Source organism: Oncorhynchus clarkii, chromosome 9 (assembly GCF_045791955.1).
Source record: "Oncorhynchus clarkii lewisi isolate Uvic-CL-2024 chromosome 9, UVic_Ocla_1.0, whole genome shotgun sequence".
NCBI lineage: Eukaryota > Metazoa > Chordata > Actinopteri > Salmoniformes > Salmonidae > Oncorhynchus > Oncorhynchus clarkii.
Genome location: NC_092155.1, coordinates 5,084,686 through 5,102,717, shown reverse-complemented (window position 1 = coordinate 5,102,717; position 18,032 = coordinate 5,084,686). Strand labels below are relative to the sequence as shown.

Below are 18,032 nucleotides of genomic sequence, written 5' to 3'. Positions count from 1 at the left end.
GAGAGAGACAGACAGAGAGAGAGAGACAGAGCGACAGAGAGGGAGAGGAGAGTGTGGGGGAGAGAGACAGACAGAGAGAGAGAGAGACAGAGAGAGAGACAGACAGAGAGAGAGAGAGACAGAGAGAGAGAGACAGAGAGAGACTATGATATGACATTTTAAAGGACCTTATTCTTTGGGAACTTTTGTCAGTAATGTTTACTGTTTATTTGTATAGTTTTTTTCACTTTTGTTTATTATCTATTTTAAAAATCTAATCAAGTTTATTTGGTCACATACACATGGTTAGCAGATGTTAATGCGAGTGTAACGAAATGCTTGTGCTTCTAGTTCCGACAATGCAGTAATAACCAACAAGTAATCTAACTAACAATTCCAAAACTTCTACCTTATACACAGTGTAAAGGGATGAAGAATATGTACATAAGGATATATGAATGAGTGATGGTACAGAACGGCATAGGCAAGATGCAGTAGATGGTATTGAGTGCAGTATAAACATGAGATGAGTAATGTAGGGTATGTAAACATTATATAAAGTGGCATTGTTTAAAGTGGCTAGTGATACATTTATTAAAGTGGCTAGAGTTGAGTCAGTGTGTTGGCAGCAGCCACTCAGTGTTAGTGGTGGCTGTTTAACAGTCTGATGGCCTTGAGATAGAAGCTGTTTTTCAGTCTCTCGGTCCCAGCTTCGATGCACCTGTACTGACCTCGCCTTCTGGATGATAGCGGGGTGAACAGGCAGTGGCTCGGGTGGATGTTGTCCTTGATGATCTTTATGGCCTTCCTGTAACATCGGGTGGTGTAGGTGTCCTGGAGGGCAGGTAGTTTGCCCCCGGTGATGCGTTGTGCAGACCTCACTACCCTCTGGAGAGCCTTACGGTTGTGGGCGGAGCAGTTGCCGTACCAGGCGGTGATACAGTCCGAAAGGATGCTCTCGATTGTGCATCTGTAGAAGTTTGTGAGTGCTTTTGGTAACAAGCCGAATTTCTTCAGCCTCCTGAGGTTGGTCTTCACGATGCTGTCTGTGTGAGTGGACCATTTCAGTTTGTCCATGATGTGTACGCCGAGGAACTTAAAACGTTCCACCCGCTCCACTGTCCCGTCAATGTAGATAGGGGGCTGCCCCCTCTGATGTTTCCTGAAGTCCACGATCATCTCTTTTGTGTTGTTGACATTGAGTGCGAGGTTATTTTCCTGACACCACACTCCGAGCGCCCTCACCTCCTCCCTGTAGTCCGTCTCGTCGTTGTTGGTAATCAAGCCTACCTGTCACACCCTGACCTTAGAGATTGGGAATCACACGCCCTGACCAAACCAAAATAGAGACATAAAAAGGATCTCTAAGGTCAGGGCGTGAGTTGGGGTGGGCATTCTATGTTTTGTGTTCTATGTTTTCTATTTCTGTGTGTTTGGCCGGTGTAGTTCTCAATCAGAGGCAGCTGTCTATCGTTGTCTCTGAATGAGAATCATACTTAGGTAGCCTTTTCCCACCTGTGTGTTGTGGGTAGTTGTTTTCTGTTTTGTGTGTGCACCAGACAGAACTGTTTCGGTTTCGTTCGTTCTCTTTGTTGTTATTATTTGTTGTTGGTCAGTTCTATTAATACGATGCGCTTTGGTCCACGTCTTCATGCAACGATGACCGTAACACTTTGTTGGTAATCAAGCCCACCACTGTAGTGTCGTCTGCAAACTTGATGATTGAGTTGGAGGCGTGCGTGGCCACGCAGTCGTGGGTGAACAGGGAGTACAGGAGAGGGCTGAGAATGCACCCTTGTGGGGACCCAGTGTTGAGGATCAGCAGGGTGGAGATGTTGTTACCTACCTTCACCACCTGGGGGCAGCCCGTCAGGAAGTCCAGGACCCAGTTGCACAGGGCCAGGTCAAGACCCAGGGTCTCGAGATTAATGACGAGTATGGAGGGTACTATGGTGTTGAATGCCGAGCTGTAGTCGATGAACAGCATTCTCACATAGGTATTCCTCTTGTCCAGATGGATAGGGCAGTGTGTAGTGTGGTTGAGATTGCGTTGTCTGTGGACCTATTTGGGCGGTAAGCAAATTGGAGTGGGTCTAGGGTGTCAGGTAGGGTGGAGGTGATATGGTCCTTGACTAGTCTCTCAAAGCACTTCATGATGACAGAAGTGAGTGCAATGGGGTGGTAGTCATTTAGTTCAGTTACCTTAGCTTTCTTGGGAACAGGAACAATGGTGGCCATCTTGAAGCATGTGGGAACAGCAGACTGGGATAAGGATTGATTTAATATGTCCGTAAACACACCGGCCAGCTGGTCTGCGCAGGCTCTGAGGGCGCGGCTGGGGATGCCGTCTGGGCCTGCAGCCTTGCGAGAGTTAACACGTTTAAATGTTTTACTCACGTTGGCTACAGTGAAGGAGAGACTGCAGGTTTTGGTAGCGGCCGTGTCGGTGGCACTGTATTGTCCTCAAAGCGAGCAAAGAAGTTGTTTAGTCTGTCTGGGAGCAGGACATCCTGGTCCGTGACTGGGCTGGATTTTCTTTTGTAGTTCGTGAATGACTGTAGACCCTGCCATATACCTTGTGTTTGAGCCGTTGAATTGCGACTCCACTTTGTCTCTATACTGACGCTTAGCTTGTCTGATTGCCTTGCGGAGGGAATAGCTACACTGATTGTATTCGGTCATGTTTCCGGTCACCTTGCAATGGCCAAGTCAATCACCTGACCTGAATCCAATTGAGCTGAAGATACAGTAAAAGTCTGGCAGAGCAGGGAAGAAACCCAGCCTCTGGTGATGTCTATGGGTTCCAGACTTCATTGACCCGAAAAAGTTTTGCAACCAAGTATTCAAATTTACAATTTAATTTATGATTATGTTAGTTTGTTCAATTACTTTTGAGCCATAAAATTGGGGTGGGGGGCACATATAAAAAGTGCTGTAATTCCTACACAGTTCTTCCCGATTTGGATGTAAATGACATCAAATTAAAGCTGCAAGTCTGCACTTTCAAATCCATTGTGGTGGCATACAAAGCCAGAATGATAATAACGTGGTCAAAATATTAAATATTTATGGACCCGACTGTATATAACACATACCTGTGGGATGGGTTTCCTAGGAGACAGCAGAATTGGTTCCTCTATCCTATTGTCCCAGGTCCCAAAGGAGTCCCAGGTGGTCGGTCGACCGCTAGCGTCAGAGACAAACCGAGCAGTACACTTCCACCGGACCTGGACCGGACTGGGGGAGGCTGGGGGGGACACGGGGGAGGCTGGTAGGGACAAGGGGGACCGTGCAGTCAGAAAGGCAGTGTGGCGTCCGAACGGAGACCGACCGCAGCGTACCAGGTTGATGAACATAGTCGAAGACATGATCGCGGTTGGACTGTTTGAGATCTGTAGTAGAGGTTCGATGGAGGGTCTATCCCTGGAGAATACAAGATGAAGATCACAGTCAGAGAGAGATGGGGGGTAGAGGGAGAGAGAGGGGAGGGTAGAGGGAGAGAGAGGGAGCGAGGGGAGAGTAGAGGGAGAGAGAGGGAGCGAGGGGAGGGTAGAGGGAGAGAGAGGGAGAGATGGGAGGGTAGAGGGAGAGAGAGATGGGGGTAGAGGGAGAGAGAGGGAGAGAGGGGAGGGTAGAGGGAGAGAGAGAGAGGGGAGGGTAGAGGGAGAGAGAGGGAGATAGGGGAGGGTAGAGGGAGAGAGAGGGAGATAGGGGAGGGTAGAGGGAGAGAGAGGGAGCGAGGGGAGGGTAGAGGGAGAGAGGGGAGGGTAGAGGGAGAGAGAGGGAGCGAGGGGAGGGTAGAGGGAGAGAGAGGGGAGGGTATAGGGAGAGAGAGGGAGCGAGGGGAGGGTAGAGGGAGAGAGGGGAGGGTAGAGGGAGAGAGAGGAAGCGAGGGGAGGGTAGAGGGAGAGAGAGGGGAGGGTAGAGGGAGAGAGAGGGGAGGGTAGAGGGAGAGAGAGGGGGAGGGTAGAGGGAGAGAGAGGGAGCGAGGGGAGGGTAGAGGGAGAGAGAGGGAGAGAGGGGAGGGTAGAGGGAGAGAGAGGGAGCGAGGGTAGAGGGAAAGAGAGGGGAGGGTAGAGGGAGAGAGGGGAGGGTAGAGGGAGAGAGAGGGAGCGAGGGGAGGGTAGAGGGAGAGAGCAAGTGAGCGATGTGCATGGCAGTGAAACATGGGGCCCACTTTTACAGTCCAAATATACATCATAACTACGGTATGTGGACACCCATTCAAAATAGTGGATTTGCCTATTTCAGCCACACCTGTGGCTGACAGGTGTATAAGAGCACACAGCCATGCAATCTCCATAGACAAACACTGGCAGTATAATGGCCTGAATGAAGAGTACAGTGACTTATAACATGGCACCGTCATAGGATGAAACCTTTCCAACAAGTCAGTTCCTCACATTTCTGCCCTGCTGGAGCTGACCCCGGTCAACTGTAAATGATGTTACTGTGAAGTCCAGTGGGCACACGATCACCAACACTGGACAATTTGAGGAGTGGAAAAATCCCTTTACTGTTATTTGCTAGCTTGCTGGCTAGCTACAGAGGTTAGATGGCTAGTTAGCTACTGCCGTCAGTTGTGTAATTATCATGTTTAGCCTATTCCACCGTTTGTAGAATGCATACCGGCATTTGAATATAGAGCAGGAAAGGGGATTCCGGACACACTGTGGACACGGTAGACACATTTAAATGTAGGTTCAGACGCATGACAAGTTCATGATTTCCATGATCAGAAGTCTATGAACAGAATACTGTGACGACCCTGGGTTTATACGCGCGGATATCGACTCTGCCGTTTGAGCATGCTTTCGCGGCACAGCGGAGACACCAATGTAATGAAACAGGCAGGGGAGCAGGTCTCGAACCCTCGACCTTCTAAAGCCCTAAGTCCAGCGCTGGAGGTCGAGGGTTCGAGACCTGCTTCCCTGCCTGTTTCATTACATTGGTGTCAGAAGTGGGATCGAACCTTGCATCCACGACAGTGCGTGTGCTTGTCCGGTGAGCATGTTCCTAGCGCGACGACGCGCTCTTTGAAAGAGAGGGTAGTGTAACGACTCTGGGTTTATAAACACGGTTATCGACTCTGCCGCTTGAGCTCCACAGCGCGCTGGACATCGGGCTAGAAAGTCGAGGGTTCGAGACCTGCTCCGCTCCATGCCTTCATTACAATACTAAAACTCCCTGAACTGTAAAGTCTAGACACAGCCAGAGGCTGTAACAAAACAACTAGCCTATGTGTGAAAATGTAAAACAAGTGTCATGTACGGCACAAATAGCACGAGAGATGCCATGATAAGAATAACAAGGGATGCGTGGGTTTTTCTATTTTCATTTCAAAAATACCACTAGAGAATACTCTGGCATCTAGTGTTATTTGTTTTATATATGTATGCATGGATGTATTTAGTTGTATGTGGTCAACTACTCAAAGAAAAACACAATTGCTATCATCAGAAACTGTAGAATAGAAGAAACAGTCAGGTAGACTAGATAGTTAATTCTACCTCATAATGAATCATCGGAATAGTACTGTCAGAAACGGGGGGGAAAAAAATTGACATTTCAACTCACTTTTGCAGTTCTTACGTATGGTATGGTAGCTTAATGGGCCTTCCCGACGTGCAGGTGAAAATTGTTCCCAGCTCTGAACCGGTCTTGAGGGGCTTTGCTCAATGCATTTTAAACGGTGCCCTGAAGCACCAATCATCATTCAAACACCACAAATACACGCGTCCAATAGGGTACAGGGGTGTGTGTGGTTTTGGCCGTGTGCCAGGTCTATTTGCGCCATAAAGTATCTCTCACTCTTGTCCCCCCCTACCCCCCCCCCCCCCCACCAACCACCATCTCTAACTCTATCTCACCATTTCTGTTCCTCTACCCCACCCCCTTTCTCTCCTCTCTCTCTACCCCACCCTCTCTCTCTCTCTCTCTCTCTCTCTCTCTCCTCTCTCTGTCTCTCTCTCTCTCTCTCTCTCCTATCTCTCTCTCTCTGTCTCTCTTTCTCTCTTTCTCTCTCTCCTATCTCTCTCTCTTCTCTCTCTCTCTCCTCTCTGTCTCTCTCTCTCTCTCTCTCTTCTCTCTCTGTCTCTCTCTCTCTCTCTCTCTCTCTCTCTCTTCTCTCTCTGTCTCTCTCTCTCTCTCTCTCTCTCTCTCTCTCCTCTGTCTCTCTCTGTCTCTCTCTCTCTCTCTCTCAATTCAATTTAGGGGCTTTATTAACATGTTAAACATGTGTTAACTTTGCCAAAACAAGTGAAATAGATAATAAACAAAAGTGAAATAAACAATTAAATTAACAGTAACATTACACTCACAGAAGTTCCAAAAGAGTAAAGACATTTCAAATGTCATATTATATATATATATATATATATATATATATACAGAGTTGTAATGATGTACAAATAGTTAAAGTACAAAAGGGAGCATAAATACTGTAAACATAAACATGGGTTGTATTTACAATGGTGTTTGTTCTTCACTGGTTGCCCTTTTCTTGTGGCAACAGGTCACACATCTTGCTGCTGTGATGGCACACTGTGTCATTTCACCCAGTAGATATGGGAGTTTATCACAATCTGGTTTGTTTTCTAATTCTTTGTGGGATCTGTGTAATCTGAGGGAAATATGCGTCTCTAATATGGTCATGCATTTGGCAGGTTAGGAAGTGCAGCTCAGTTTCCACCTCATTTTGTGGGCAGTGAGCACATAGCCTGTCTTCTCTTGATAGCCAGGTCTGCCTACGGCGGCCTTTCTCAATAGCAAGGCAATGCTCACTGAGTCTATACATAGTCAAAACATTCCTTAATTTTGGGTCAGTCACAGTGGTCAGGTATTCTGCCACTGTGTACTCTCTGTTTAAGGCCAAATAGCATTCTAGTTTGCTCTGTTTTTTTGTAAAAAAAATATCTTTTTTTGTAATTATCTTTTTGTTTTCTTATGATTTGATTGGGTCTAATTGTGCTGCTGCTTATTCCGTTCCAGCCATTACAATGAGCCCGTCCTCCTACAGCTCCTCCCACCAGCCTCCTCTGGTGTGTTAACCCTTTAACTGTAGCACTGTCTGTCTCATTTATTCCATTCCAGCCATTACAATGAGCCCGTCCTCCTACAGCTCCTCCCACCAGCCTCCTCTGGTGTGTTAACCCTTTAACTGTAGCACTGCCTGTCTCATTTATTCCATTCCAGCCATTACAATGAGCCCCCCCCCCCCTTGTACACTGCTGCTACTCGATGTTTGTTTGTTACCTATGCATAGACACTTCACCCCCACCTACACACTGACTTGGTACAGGTGCCCCCTGTATATTTGATATCTGTCTCTGTCCACTAGAGGGAGACACATCCTCTTATCAGTAGAGCTGTTCACACACCAGCATGTCCATGGAATGAAGGTATTAGATATTTCAACCATGTGTTATGAGCATTTTAAACGTTAACGTGATACTGCAACACATTTCCCCCTACAGTAACAATAAAGTCTAATCAGACTGACTCTGGCATAGAAGGGAGATGATTCCTCTGTCTATACTGATTCCTCTGGCTATACTGATTCCTCATAGACTGATTCCTCATAGACTGATTCCTCATAGACTGATTCCTCTGGCTATGCTGATTCCTCATAGACTGATTCCTCTGGCTATACTGATTCCTCATAGACTGATTCCTCTGGCTATACTGATTCCTCATAGACTGATTCCTCTGGCAATACTGATTCCTCATAGACTGATTCCTCTGGCTATACTGATTCCTCATAGACTGAATCCTCTGGCTATACTGATTCCTCATAGACTGATTCCTCTGGCTATACTGATTCCTCATAGACTGATTCCTCTGGCTATGCTGATTCCTCATAGACTGATTCCTCTGGCTATACTGATTCCTCATAGACTGATTCCTCTGGCTATACTGATTCCTCATAGACTGATTCCTCTGGCTATACTGATTCCTCATAGACTGATTCCTCTGGCTATACTGATTCCTCTGGCTATACTGATTCCTCATAGACTGATTCCTCTGGCTATACTGATTCCTCTGGCTATACTGATTCCTCATAGACTGATTCCTCTGGCTATACTGATTCCTCATAGACTGATTCCTCTGGCTATACTGATTCCTCTGGCTATACTGATTACCCATAGACTGATTCCTCTGGCTATACTGATTCCTCTGGCTATACTGATTCCTCTGGCTATACTGATTCCTCATAGACTGATTCCTCTGGCTATACTGATTCCTCATAGACTGATTCCTCTGGCTATGCTGATTCCTCATAGACTGATTCCTCTGGCTATACTGATTCCTCATAGACTGATTCCTCTGGCTATACTGATTCCTCATAGACTGATTCCTCTGGCTATACTGATTCCTCATAGACTGATTCCTCTGGCTATACTGATTCCTCTGGCTATACTGATTCCTCATAGACTGATTCCTCTGGCTATACTGATTCCTCTGGCTATACTGATTCCTCATAGACTGATTCCTCTGGCTATACTGATTCCTCATAGACTGATTCCTCTGGCTATACTGATTCCTCTGGCTATACTGATTACCCATAGACTGATTCCTCTGGCTATACTGATTCCTCTGGCTATACTGATTCCTCTGGCTATACTGATTCCTCATAGACTGATTCCTCTGGCTATACTGATTCCTCATAGACTGATTCCTCTGGCTATACTGATTCCTCATAGACTGATTCCTCATAGACTGATTCCTCATAGACTGAATCCTCTGGCTATGCTGATTCCTCATAGACTGATTCCTCTGGCTATACTGATTCCTCATAGACTGATTCCCCTGGCTATACTGATTCCTCTGGCTACACTGATTCCTCTGGCTATACTGATTCTTCATAGACTGATTCCTCTGGCTATACTGATTCCTCTGGCTATACTGATTCCTCATAGACTGATTCCTCTGGCTATACTGATTCCTCATAGACTGATTCCTCTGGCTATACTGATTCCTCATAGACTGATTCCTCTGGCTATACTGATTCCTCATAGACTGATTCCTCTGGCTATACTGATTCCTCTGGCTATACTGATTCCTCATAGACTGATTCCTCTGGCTATGCTGATTCCTCATAGACTGATTCCTCTGGCTATACTGATTCCTCATAGACTGATTCCTCTGGCTATACTGATTCCTCATAGACTGATTCCTCTGGCTATACTGATTCCTCTGGCTATACTGATTCCTCATAGACTGATTCCTCTGGCTATACTGATTCCTCTGGCTATACTGATTCCTCATAGACTGATTCCTCTGGCTATACTGATTCCTCATAGACTGATTCCTCTGGCTATACTGATTCCTCATAGACTGATTCCTCTGGCTATACTGATTCCTCATAGACTGATTCCTCTGGCTATACTGATTCCTCATAGACTGATTCCTCTGGCTATACTGATTCCTCATAGACTGATTCCTCATAGACTGATTCCTCTGGCTATACTGATTCCTCATAGACTGATTCCTCTGGCTATACTGATTCCTCATAGACTGATTCCTCTGGCTATACTGATTCCTCATAGACTGATTCCTCTGGCTATACTGATTCCTCATAGACTGATTCCTCTGGCTATACTGATTCCTTATATAATGTCTCATCTGGCTATAGTATGTGATCAGGGAACACCATCAACCCGTTCTCCAGCTGGTGTGTGTCTCCCTTTAAATAAAATATCCCTGCTCTCCTTCTTTTCCCTGTGAACATGCACCGTTACTTGAATACAGTGTGAATAATTCAAACAGGCCTCTGTGATTCAAACAGGCCTCTGTGATTCAAACAGACTCTGTGAATCAAACAGACTCTGTGATTTAATTAAGCTCTGTGATTCAAACAGGCCTCTGTGATTCAAACAGCCTCTGAGAGAGAGAGAGAGAGAGAGAGACAGAGAGAGAGACAGAGAGAGAGACAGAGAGAGAGACAGAGAGAGAGACAGAGAGAGAGACAGAGAGAGACAGAGAGAGACAGAGAGAGAGAGAGAGAGAGAGAGAGACAGAGAGAGAGAGAGAGAGAGAGAGAAAGAGAGAGAGAGAGAGAGAGAGAGAGAGAGAGAGAGAGAGAGAGGGAAGAAAAGAGAGGGGGGGATAGACAGAGAGAGAGAGAGAGAGAGACAGAGAGAGAGAGAGAGAGAGAGAGAGAGAGAGAGTCAGAGAGAGAGAGAGAATATTTCCATATATCTTTCCAAATAGAAGTAGGGCACGTATTCCACACGGAATGAAACAACGAACAAACACAGGGTTTTCTTCCAATTTTGAAAGACTTTAGTTTTTCCAGATGAATTCAAATCATGTGTAGTGGATAGAGTACATAAATAGAACAATAAATATTCTCTCAAAGTCCTAAAAGAAACAGGAGGTGAGGTGAGCCCCCCCTCCTCTATCAGTGTTAATACACAATCACCAAAATGGACCTCTAAACTCTACGTCCCATTCACTTATGGAGATCTGAGTGGATTTGACAGGTGTACGCAATATGGAAATAGCTCCCGCCTTGCCCTCTGATAGGCTAGGTAGGAAGTTTGCACCTTTTATTGCTAACAACAATCAAATCCTCTCAGAGCTAACTCTGTTAGCAATTACATCAAGAGTCTAACGTATGACCCAGTACGAGACACTGTGTCCTGTGGGAGAGACAAGAGACACGCCTTTTTCATTTCACTGATCACATCACGACACTCAGTACAACTTCCTAACCTCCACCCACCTCCCTCGCAAGGCCTCTAAGTGCAGAATAAAAGCTCTCTGGCGTGTGTGTGTGTGTGTGTGTGTGTCAGCGTGGGGATTCTAACAGAGGAAGTGGATGAAATATTAACCAACAGTAAAAGCAGACAGGTGAAAGCTTCTGAAATGCTGAGGCAATCTGTCCTGTTGTATTACAGCTAGCTGGAAATAGGCCATCAAAATGACACGCACTTTCCCACAGCCCACATTTTCCAGATATCCTGGTTAGAGGACTCACAGGACTCCTGTTTATTCCGTTTAAATTCACGGGATCTTCCAAGCAGGATTTCTAGAACACCTGGGGACATCTTGGGAAAGTAAATGGAACAGTAGAGCTACTATGAGTTAGCTAAAACGGAGCGCTACAATATACTGTATCATAGTTATTTTGAAGTCCTGGAATGTGATCATATACTGTAAAATATGAATAAAGTTATTTTGAAGTCCTGGAATGTGATCATATACTGTAAAATATGAATAAAGTTATTTTGAAGTCCTGGAATGTGATCATATACTGTAAAATATGAATAAAGTTATTTTGAAGTCCTGGAATGTGATCATATACTGTAAAATATGAATAAAGTTATTTTGAAGTCCTGGAATGTGATCATATATAAGATAAATAAAGTTATTTTGAAGTCCTGGAATGTGATCATATATAAGATAAATAAAGTTATTTTGAAGTCCTGGAATGTGATCATATATAAGATAAATAAAGTTATTTTGAAGTCCTGGAATGTGATCATATATAATATAAATAAAGTTATTTCTTGCCACAGTGTTTTTTGTTGTTGTTGTTGTATTTTACCCCCCCCCCCCCCCCCCCCAATTTCGTGATATCCAATTGCAATCTTGTCTCATCGCTGCAACTCCCCAACGGGCTCGGGAGAGGCGAAGGTCGAGTCCCCCGAAACACGACTCACTAAACCGCACTCCTTAACACCCTCCCCGCTTAACCCGGGAAGCCAGACGCACCAATGTGTCGGAGGAAACACCGTTCAACTGACGACCAAAGTCAGCCTGCAGGCACCCGGCCCGCCACAAGGAGTCGCCAGAGCGCGATGAGCCAAGTAGAGCCCCCACCGGCCAAACCCTCCTCTAACCCGGACGACACTGGGCCAAACCCTATTCTAACCCGGATGACGCTGGGCCAATTGTGCGCCGCCCTATGGGACTCCAGGTCACGGCTGGTTGTGACACAGCCTGGGATCGAACCCGGGTCTGTGGTGACGCTTCAAGCACTCGTGAAGCCCTATACTAAAGGGTTCTCCTATACAGTACTAATACAGTGTATTCCATTGTGTCACAGCAAAAGGTATAATTAATGTATTTCTGTTAGTGTTAGTCTAAACTATTATACAAAATAACACCTATGATCTCCTCAGTGAAAACAGCTGATGTGAATGTATATTGAGTCTCTCAGTGAAAACAGCTGATGTGAATGTATATTGAGTCTCTCCTCAGTGAAAACAGCTGATGTGAATGTATATTGAGTCTCTCAGTGAAAACAGCTGATGTGAATGTATATTGAGTCTCTCAGTGAAAACAGCTGATGTGAATTTATATTGAGTCTCTCAGTGAAAACAGCTGATATGAATATATATTGAGTCTCTCAGTGAAAACAGCTGATGTGAATGTATATTGAGTCTCTCCTCAGTGAAAACAGCTGATGTGAATGTATATTGAGTCTCTCTCTCCTCAGTGAAAACAGCTGATGTGAATGTATATTGAGTCTCTCAGTGAAAACAGCTGATATGAATATATATTGAGTCTCTCCTCAGTGAAAACAGCTGATATGAATGTATATTGAGTCTCTCCTCAGTGAAAACAGCTGATGTGAATGTATATTGAGTCTCTCCTCAGTGAAAACAGCTGATGTGAATGTATATTGAGTCTCTCAGTGAAAACAGCTGATATGAATGTATATTGAGTCTCTCAGTGAAAACAGCTGATGTGAATGTATATTGAGTCTCTCAGTGAAAACAGCTGATGTGAATGTATATTGAGTCTCTCAGTGAAAACAGCTGATGTGAATGTATATTGAGTCTCTCCTCAGTGAAAACAGCTGATATGAATGTATATTGAGTCTCTCAGTGAAAACAGCTGATGTGAATGTATATTGAGTCTCTCAGTGAAAACAGCTGATGTCGATAAACAGTGTATTGTAGCTACTCTCATACATACTTGAGAATCATATAATCGTATTGCATTTTTTCAGTTTTAACTACAAACTCATCTTCTTCGTTCAATGATACAGTGATACAGTATAGGTCATGGTCCGTGTCCCAAAATGCCCCCCTACCCCCCTTATTCCCTGTATGGGCTCTGGTCAAAAGTAGCACACTATAAGTAGGGTGTAACAGAGTGCCTTCTGGGACATAACCTTGCTGTTCGTGTGGCTACTGTCTTGGCTAACAGCAGATACGTGGTATCATAACAATGCGTGAAAGTTGTCCATAGTTTCGGGGGGGGGTTTTGTGTCCTTGTGCTACCAACAGTTGACAGATTGAACATCTCTTCTCCTTCCGAGGACGACTCCAAGATACAACCGTAGAAAATGTATCCTCCTAATCAGATTTCAAGAACAGGTTTGCTGTTCCAGAATGTTCTAGATTAGAACCAGTGGGAGGCTGCCGAGTGGGAGGAGCATCATAATAATGGAGGCTGGGAAAGAGTCAATGGAATGGCAGCAAACAACATGGAAACCATGGAAACCAGGTGTTTGGTGTATTTGATACCATTCCACTAACTCCGCTCCAGTCGCTACCACGAGCCCCGTCCTCCCCAATTAGAGGGCCACCAACCTCCTGTGACTATAATGTTGTTCTAGAATATCCATCCGTGAACATTCTGGAATGCCCACGAACATTCCTGAAAATTCTCTCGCTTCCTGGCGGGTGATGTTCTAGAACGGATCTACAATCTAGATTTAGAACGTTCTAGAATGTTTCGTCTGTAAACATTCCAAACATTCCGAGACTGTATCACTTCCCTGCGGGCGACGCGGGAGGTTTCCTGCAGCATCCCGGTCGGCATATTGACCGGAAAACGCTCCTCTTCTTCTTCTTCTCCTTCCACTTCTTCGCTCCCGGAGAGGGAACCTCTAGGGAGACAGACTTCCTTAGTGTTCCGATGCGTTTCTCGTGCTCTCGGATCTTACACTGCAGGTGTGACTGGATGGCGAACCCCAGACTCTCTAGATCCACCGACGCGCCGTACACCTCCCAGGTCATCCCTTGTTCGTCCCAAACCACGTTCTGCACCGGCCCAGAGTCCTTCCTCTCCTGTTCAGGGTCACCAGCTCGTTCTGGATTCTCCGCAGTCAGTTTGGTGGTACTCTTCCCTGGGTCTGGCTGGAACAGGTCCGATCCAGTCTGGTTCCATTCCAACCCCGGTTTCTGTTTGTCTCTGCCCGAGCCTGGTTTGTGTCTGTGGGTCCTGTGAGAGGAGGAGTGGGAAGGAGAGGAGTGGGTTCTGTGTTTGTGGCTAGTCTTGGTACCTGAATTGTCTGTCTGTCTGGTTTTAGCTTTGCTGTGGGTCTCGGATGGTTTCTGCTGCTTGTCGTTGGTGACAGTGGTCGGCAGCTCCTCATTGGTGGTCGGCAGCTTATCTTTACTGCTCGGGTGCTCTGATTGGCTGCAGAGCTCGATGTCTATCTGACAGATGTGTTGGAATGGGGCTAGGCCAATAGGAATGCAGCACAGGGGCGGGGCTACTGCATTCAGTCCCTCCTCCTGGTTCTGCGGTGTGACCAACCTTGACTGAGAGCTCTGTAAACCAATCAAAGGCCCCAGTTCTCCATTTAACCCCTGACCTCTGACCTGCTGGTCCATGCAGAGGTCACAGACAAGGATACTCCCCCTCTGAACCCCAGCTGTCAGCCCATTGGACCGCGAGTCTGTGTCTCTCTGTCCGTCACTAGCAACCCCTTCCTGTTTCCCTGCGTTGCCACGGTGAGTGCGTAGGGACAGGGCGAGCAGGCGGGGGCTGGTAGTGGCGGAGCGGTCACACACCTCCACTACAGCCTGAACCCCCACCTCCCTCCGGGCCTCACCCCAGGAACGCCTCACCTCGCTGGGGTTAGTCATGGTGCCGGCCTCTTTACGCACTCTGGAGCTCCTGGTCCCTGGAGGCTGGTGTTTATCCTTCTCCTCCTTTCTTCCCATTTCTTTCTTCCCCTTCTCCGTTGCCCTTGACGACGCTTCATTGTTGTTGCCGCCGGTGACGGCGATGACATTTCCATCTCCCACGTGACTCGGGTCTCCCAGCGGGACTCCAGGTGGCTTGGTCTCCCACAGCAACCGGCCTGCGCAATCGTCTTGGCTATGCCCGTCATCCCGGCGATACTCTGGGGGATGGACGTCCCTCTCCAGGGCCTTGCACGTCGCCGCCGCCGTGTCACTCCGCTGCATGGCCTTCTGGGATAGCGTAGGTCCTGCGGACATTCCCCCTCCTAACAGACAGGTGCCGCTCTGTGATGTCATCGTCCCTGTCGACGACCCCTCTGAGACTTTGGCGGCCATTTTGGATTCCAGTTGGCGAGCTGCATTTTCTAGAGTCGTCTCTGTGTTGTCCGTTGCCGTAGCAAAGGGGTCAGGGGTCAGGAATGGAGAATTATGGGGTGTGTTGCCCTTGACCCCTAGTGATCCCATCGACAGGTCAGAGTCCGAAGCTCGTCCCCCTGTGATGATGTCAGAGGTGGTTGATGTGAGCATCACGTCAACGGTGGTTCTACATTTGGGGCTTGAGGTGGCCAGAGGGGCGGGTGGTGGAGCAGGACCTTTAGAACTAGAACCTTTCTGATTATCCTTAGAACCCTGCATGGTTCTGGAAGCCGAGGGCTTGGAGCTCACCGCAGACAAGTGATGGGTTCTGGAGTGTTCTACTTTGGAGCTGGCATCCCAGGTGTGTTCTGTTCGGTGTGTGTGTGTTTTAGGGCTCGTGGTGTGTTTGATGTTGGGAGACCTCAGCCTTCGGTCGCTGCTAGTAGTGGTCGTGTGTGTGGTGTGTGTGGTGTGTGAGGAGTGTGTGTGGGTGTGTGTGTCCGTTTTCAAGGAGAGAGCCATAGGGATCCTGCTTTTCTTAGCTTCCTCTCTCTCAGGCGTTGTTAGTGGTTTTAATACCCCTCCTCCGCTCACATCTATACTCCCTCCTTTACTCCATGATCCCTCCTTTCCCGTGCAATCAGCCCTCAGACAGGAAGGGGAGGTGCCACTGCCAAGTCCTCCATTCAACTTCCTGGTATCCGCGGTGACATGGGGGGAGGCCTTACCTGGCGACAGTTGGAGATTGAGTTTAGGCTCCACCCCCCGGTTGGTGTTGGGTTCTGTGTTGCCGAGGACGTCAACAAGCATAGCCACACCCCCTGCGCGGGGCGACTCCATCTGTGCGACCACCGTCCTCCGCTTGGAACCCGGGGGCGTTTCCATGGCAATAGCGTTGTCTTCTAGAACACCCTCAGGTACAGTTAGAAGTGAATTGATTGGTTGTTGGAGTCAATGGTTGATCTTCACATTGATAGCCTGGTGGAGAATGACCAAATGTATATTACAGTCATTAGGCTTACTTGAATTGCAGTACAATAAATGTGTTATTGGAAAATAGAAATAGGAAAATAGATATGATTTATCTCAACACACATTTTGAATATTTGCTTGGAAGAGAACATGGCAGTGTCAGGATTATACATTTGTTGTCACTGATGGTACTCTGAAGTACAGATGTGACTAAACTAAATATCCCCCCACCTTCTCATCTCCTGTCCCCTCACCTCCCTTCATCTCCTCTCCTTTCTCCTCCCCTCCCTTCTTCTCCTTTCCTCTCCTCCCCTCATCTCCTCTCCTTTCCCCTCCCCTCCCTTCCTCTCCTGTCCTCTCCCCTCATCTCCTCCCCTCCCTTCTTCTCCTTTCCTCTCCTCCCCTCATCTCCTCTCCTTTCCCCTCTTCTCCCTTCCTCTCCCCTCACCTCCCCTCATCTCCTCTCCTTTCCCCTCTTCTCCATTCCCCTCCCCTCACCTCCTCTCCTTTACCCTCTTCTCCTGTCCTCTCCCCTCCCCTCCCTTCCTCTCCTGTCCTTTTCCCTCACCTCCCCTCATCTCCTCTCCTTTACCCTCTTCTCCTTTCCCCTCTCCTCCCTTCCTCTCCTGTCTTCTCCTCTCACCTCCTCTCCTTTACCCTCTTATCCTTTCCCCTCCCCTCCCTTCCTCTCCTGTCCTTTCCCCCCCCTTCCTCTCCTGTCCTTTCCCCTCCCCTCCCCTCCCTTCCTCTCCTGTCCTTTCCCCTCCCCTCCCCTCCCTTCCTGTCCTTTCCCCTCCCCTCCCCTCCTCTCCTTTACCCTCTTCTCCTTTCCCCTCCCCTCACTTCCTCTCCTGTCCCTTTCCCTCCCCTCCCCTCATCTCCTCTCCTTTGCCCTCTTCTCCTTTCCCCTCCCCTCCCTTCCTCTCTTGTCCTTTCCCCTCCCCTCATCTCCTCTCCTTTCCCCTTCTCCTTTCCCCTCTTCTCCTTTCCCCTCCCCTCCTCTCCTGTCCTTTCCCCTCCCCTCATCTCCTCTCCTTTCCTCCTTTCCCCTCCCCTCATCTCCTCTCCCCTTATCACTTCTCTCCCCTGCCCTGCCCTCATCTCCTCTCCTTTCCCCTCCCCTCCCTTCCTCTCCTGTCCTCTCCCCTCCCCTCCTGTCCTCTCCACTCCCATCTTCTCCTATCCCCTCCCCTCCTCTCCTCTCCTCTCCCCTCATCTCCTTTCATCTCCTCTCCCCTCGCCTCCCCTCCTCTCCTGTCATCTCCCCTCCCCTACCCTCCCCTCCTGTTCTCTCCTCTCCTCTCCTCTCCTCTACCCTCCTCTCCCCTCATCTCCTTTCATCTCCTCTCCTTTCCCCTCCCCTCCTCTCATGTCCTCTCCTATCATCTCCCCTCCCCTCCTGTTCTCTCCTCTCCTGGGTTATCTTCCTGCAAATCTAAAGCTTATCAGGACCATCATTGACACCAGCCCTTATATTCACCTCATCTATAGCCTATAGGTTAATGTATAAACATCCCTGAAACCTACTGTGAGTTAAATAAAACATATGAATCTAAATGAACGTTTATACCGGAAACGACAGCTTTACACACAATCAACTGGTAAATAAACTAGCCCACGCCTCATACTCACGTACCTTTCGCTCGTATTCCACTACCTGAAGTTACTGTCGACCTTGCCAAGGAATCCATAACGTTATCAGCCTACAGGGAGGCACAGAACGTCTTAGAAAGATCGCGTTTTCTTGCAGTTATTTAGCAGAAAATCCACGATTATTTTGAATCGTTTTTTAGT

The 18,032-nt window shown here is 47.5% G+C and overlaps 3 protein-coding genes across 4 annotated transcripts in view; 1 reads left to right on the top strand and 2 right to left on the bottom strand.

Annotated features, from left to right (window-relative positions):
- Positions 1–5,694, bottom strand: part of LOC139415784 (protein phosphatase, Mg2+/Mn2+ dependent 1Ka) — a 22,172-nt gene extending 16,478 nt beyond the window's left edge. Inside the window, exons 1-2 of the mRNA XM_071163873.1 lie at positions 5,557–5,694; positions 3,075–3,402 (exon numbers count right to left, since the gene is read on the bottom strand). Of these exons, the coding sequence (XP_071019974.1) occupies positions 3,075–3,347 (273 nt within the window). The 5' untranslated portion in view covers positions 3,348–3,402; positions 5,557–5,694. The remainder of the gene's footprint in view (positions 1–3,074; positions 3,403–5,556) is intronic.
- The window catches only part of LOC139415792 (galactose-specific lectin nattectin-like), a 1,187,935-nt gene that overhangs the window by 388,081 nt on the left and 781,822 nt on the right, over positions 1–18,032 (top strand). The gene's annotated exons all lie outside the window — the stretch shown is intronic.
- LOC139417017 (GPRIN family member 3a) lies at positions 13,211–16,151 on the bottom strand. Its single transcript, XM_071166251.1, has one exon. The coding sequence runs from the start codon at positions 16,149–16,151 to the stop codon at positions 13,707–13,709; it is 2,445 nt and encodes an 814-aa protein (XP_071022352.1). The 3' UTR covers positions 13,211–13,706.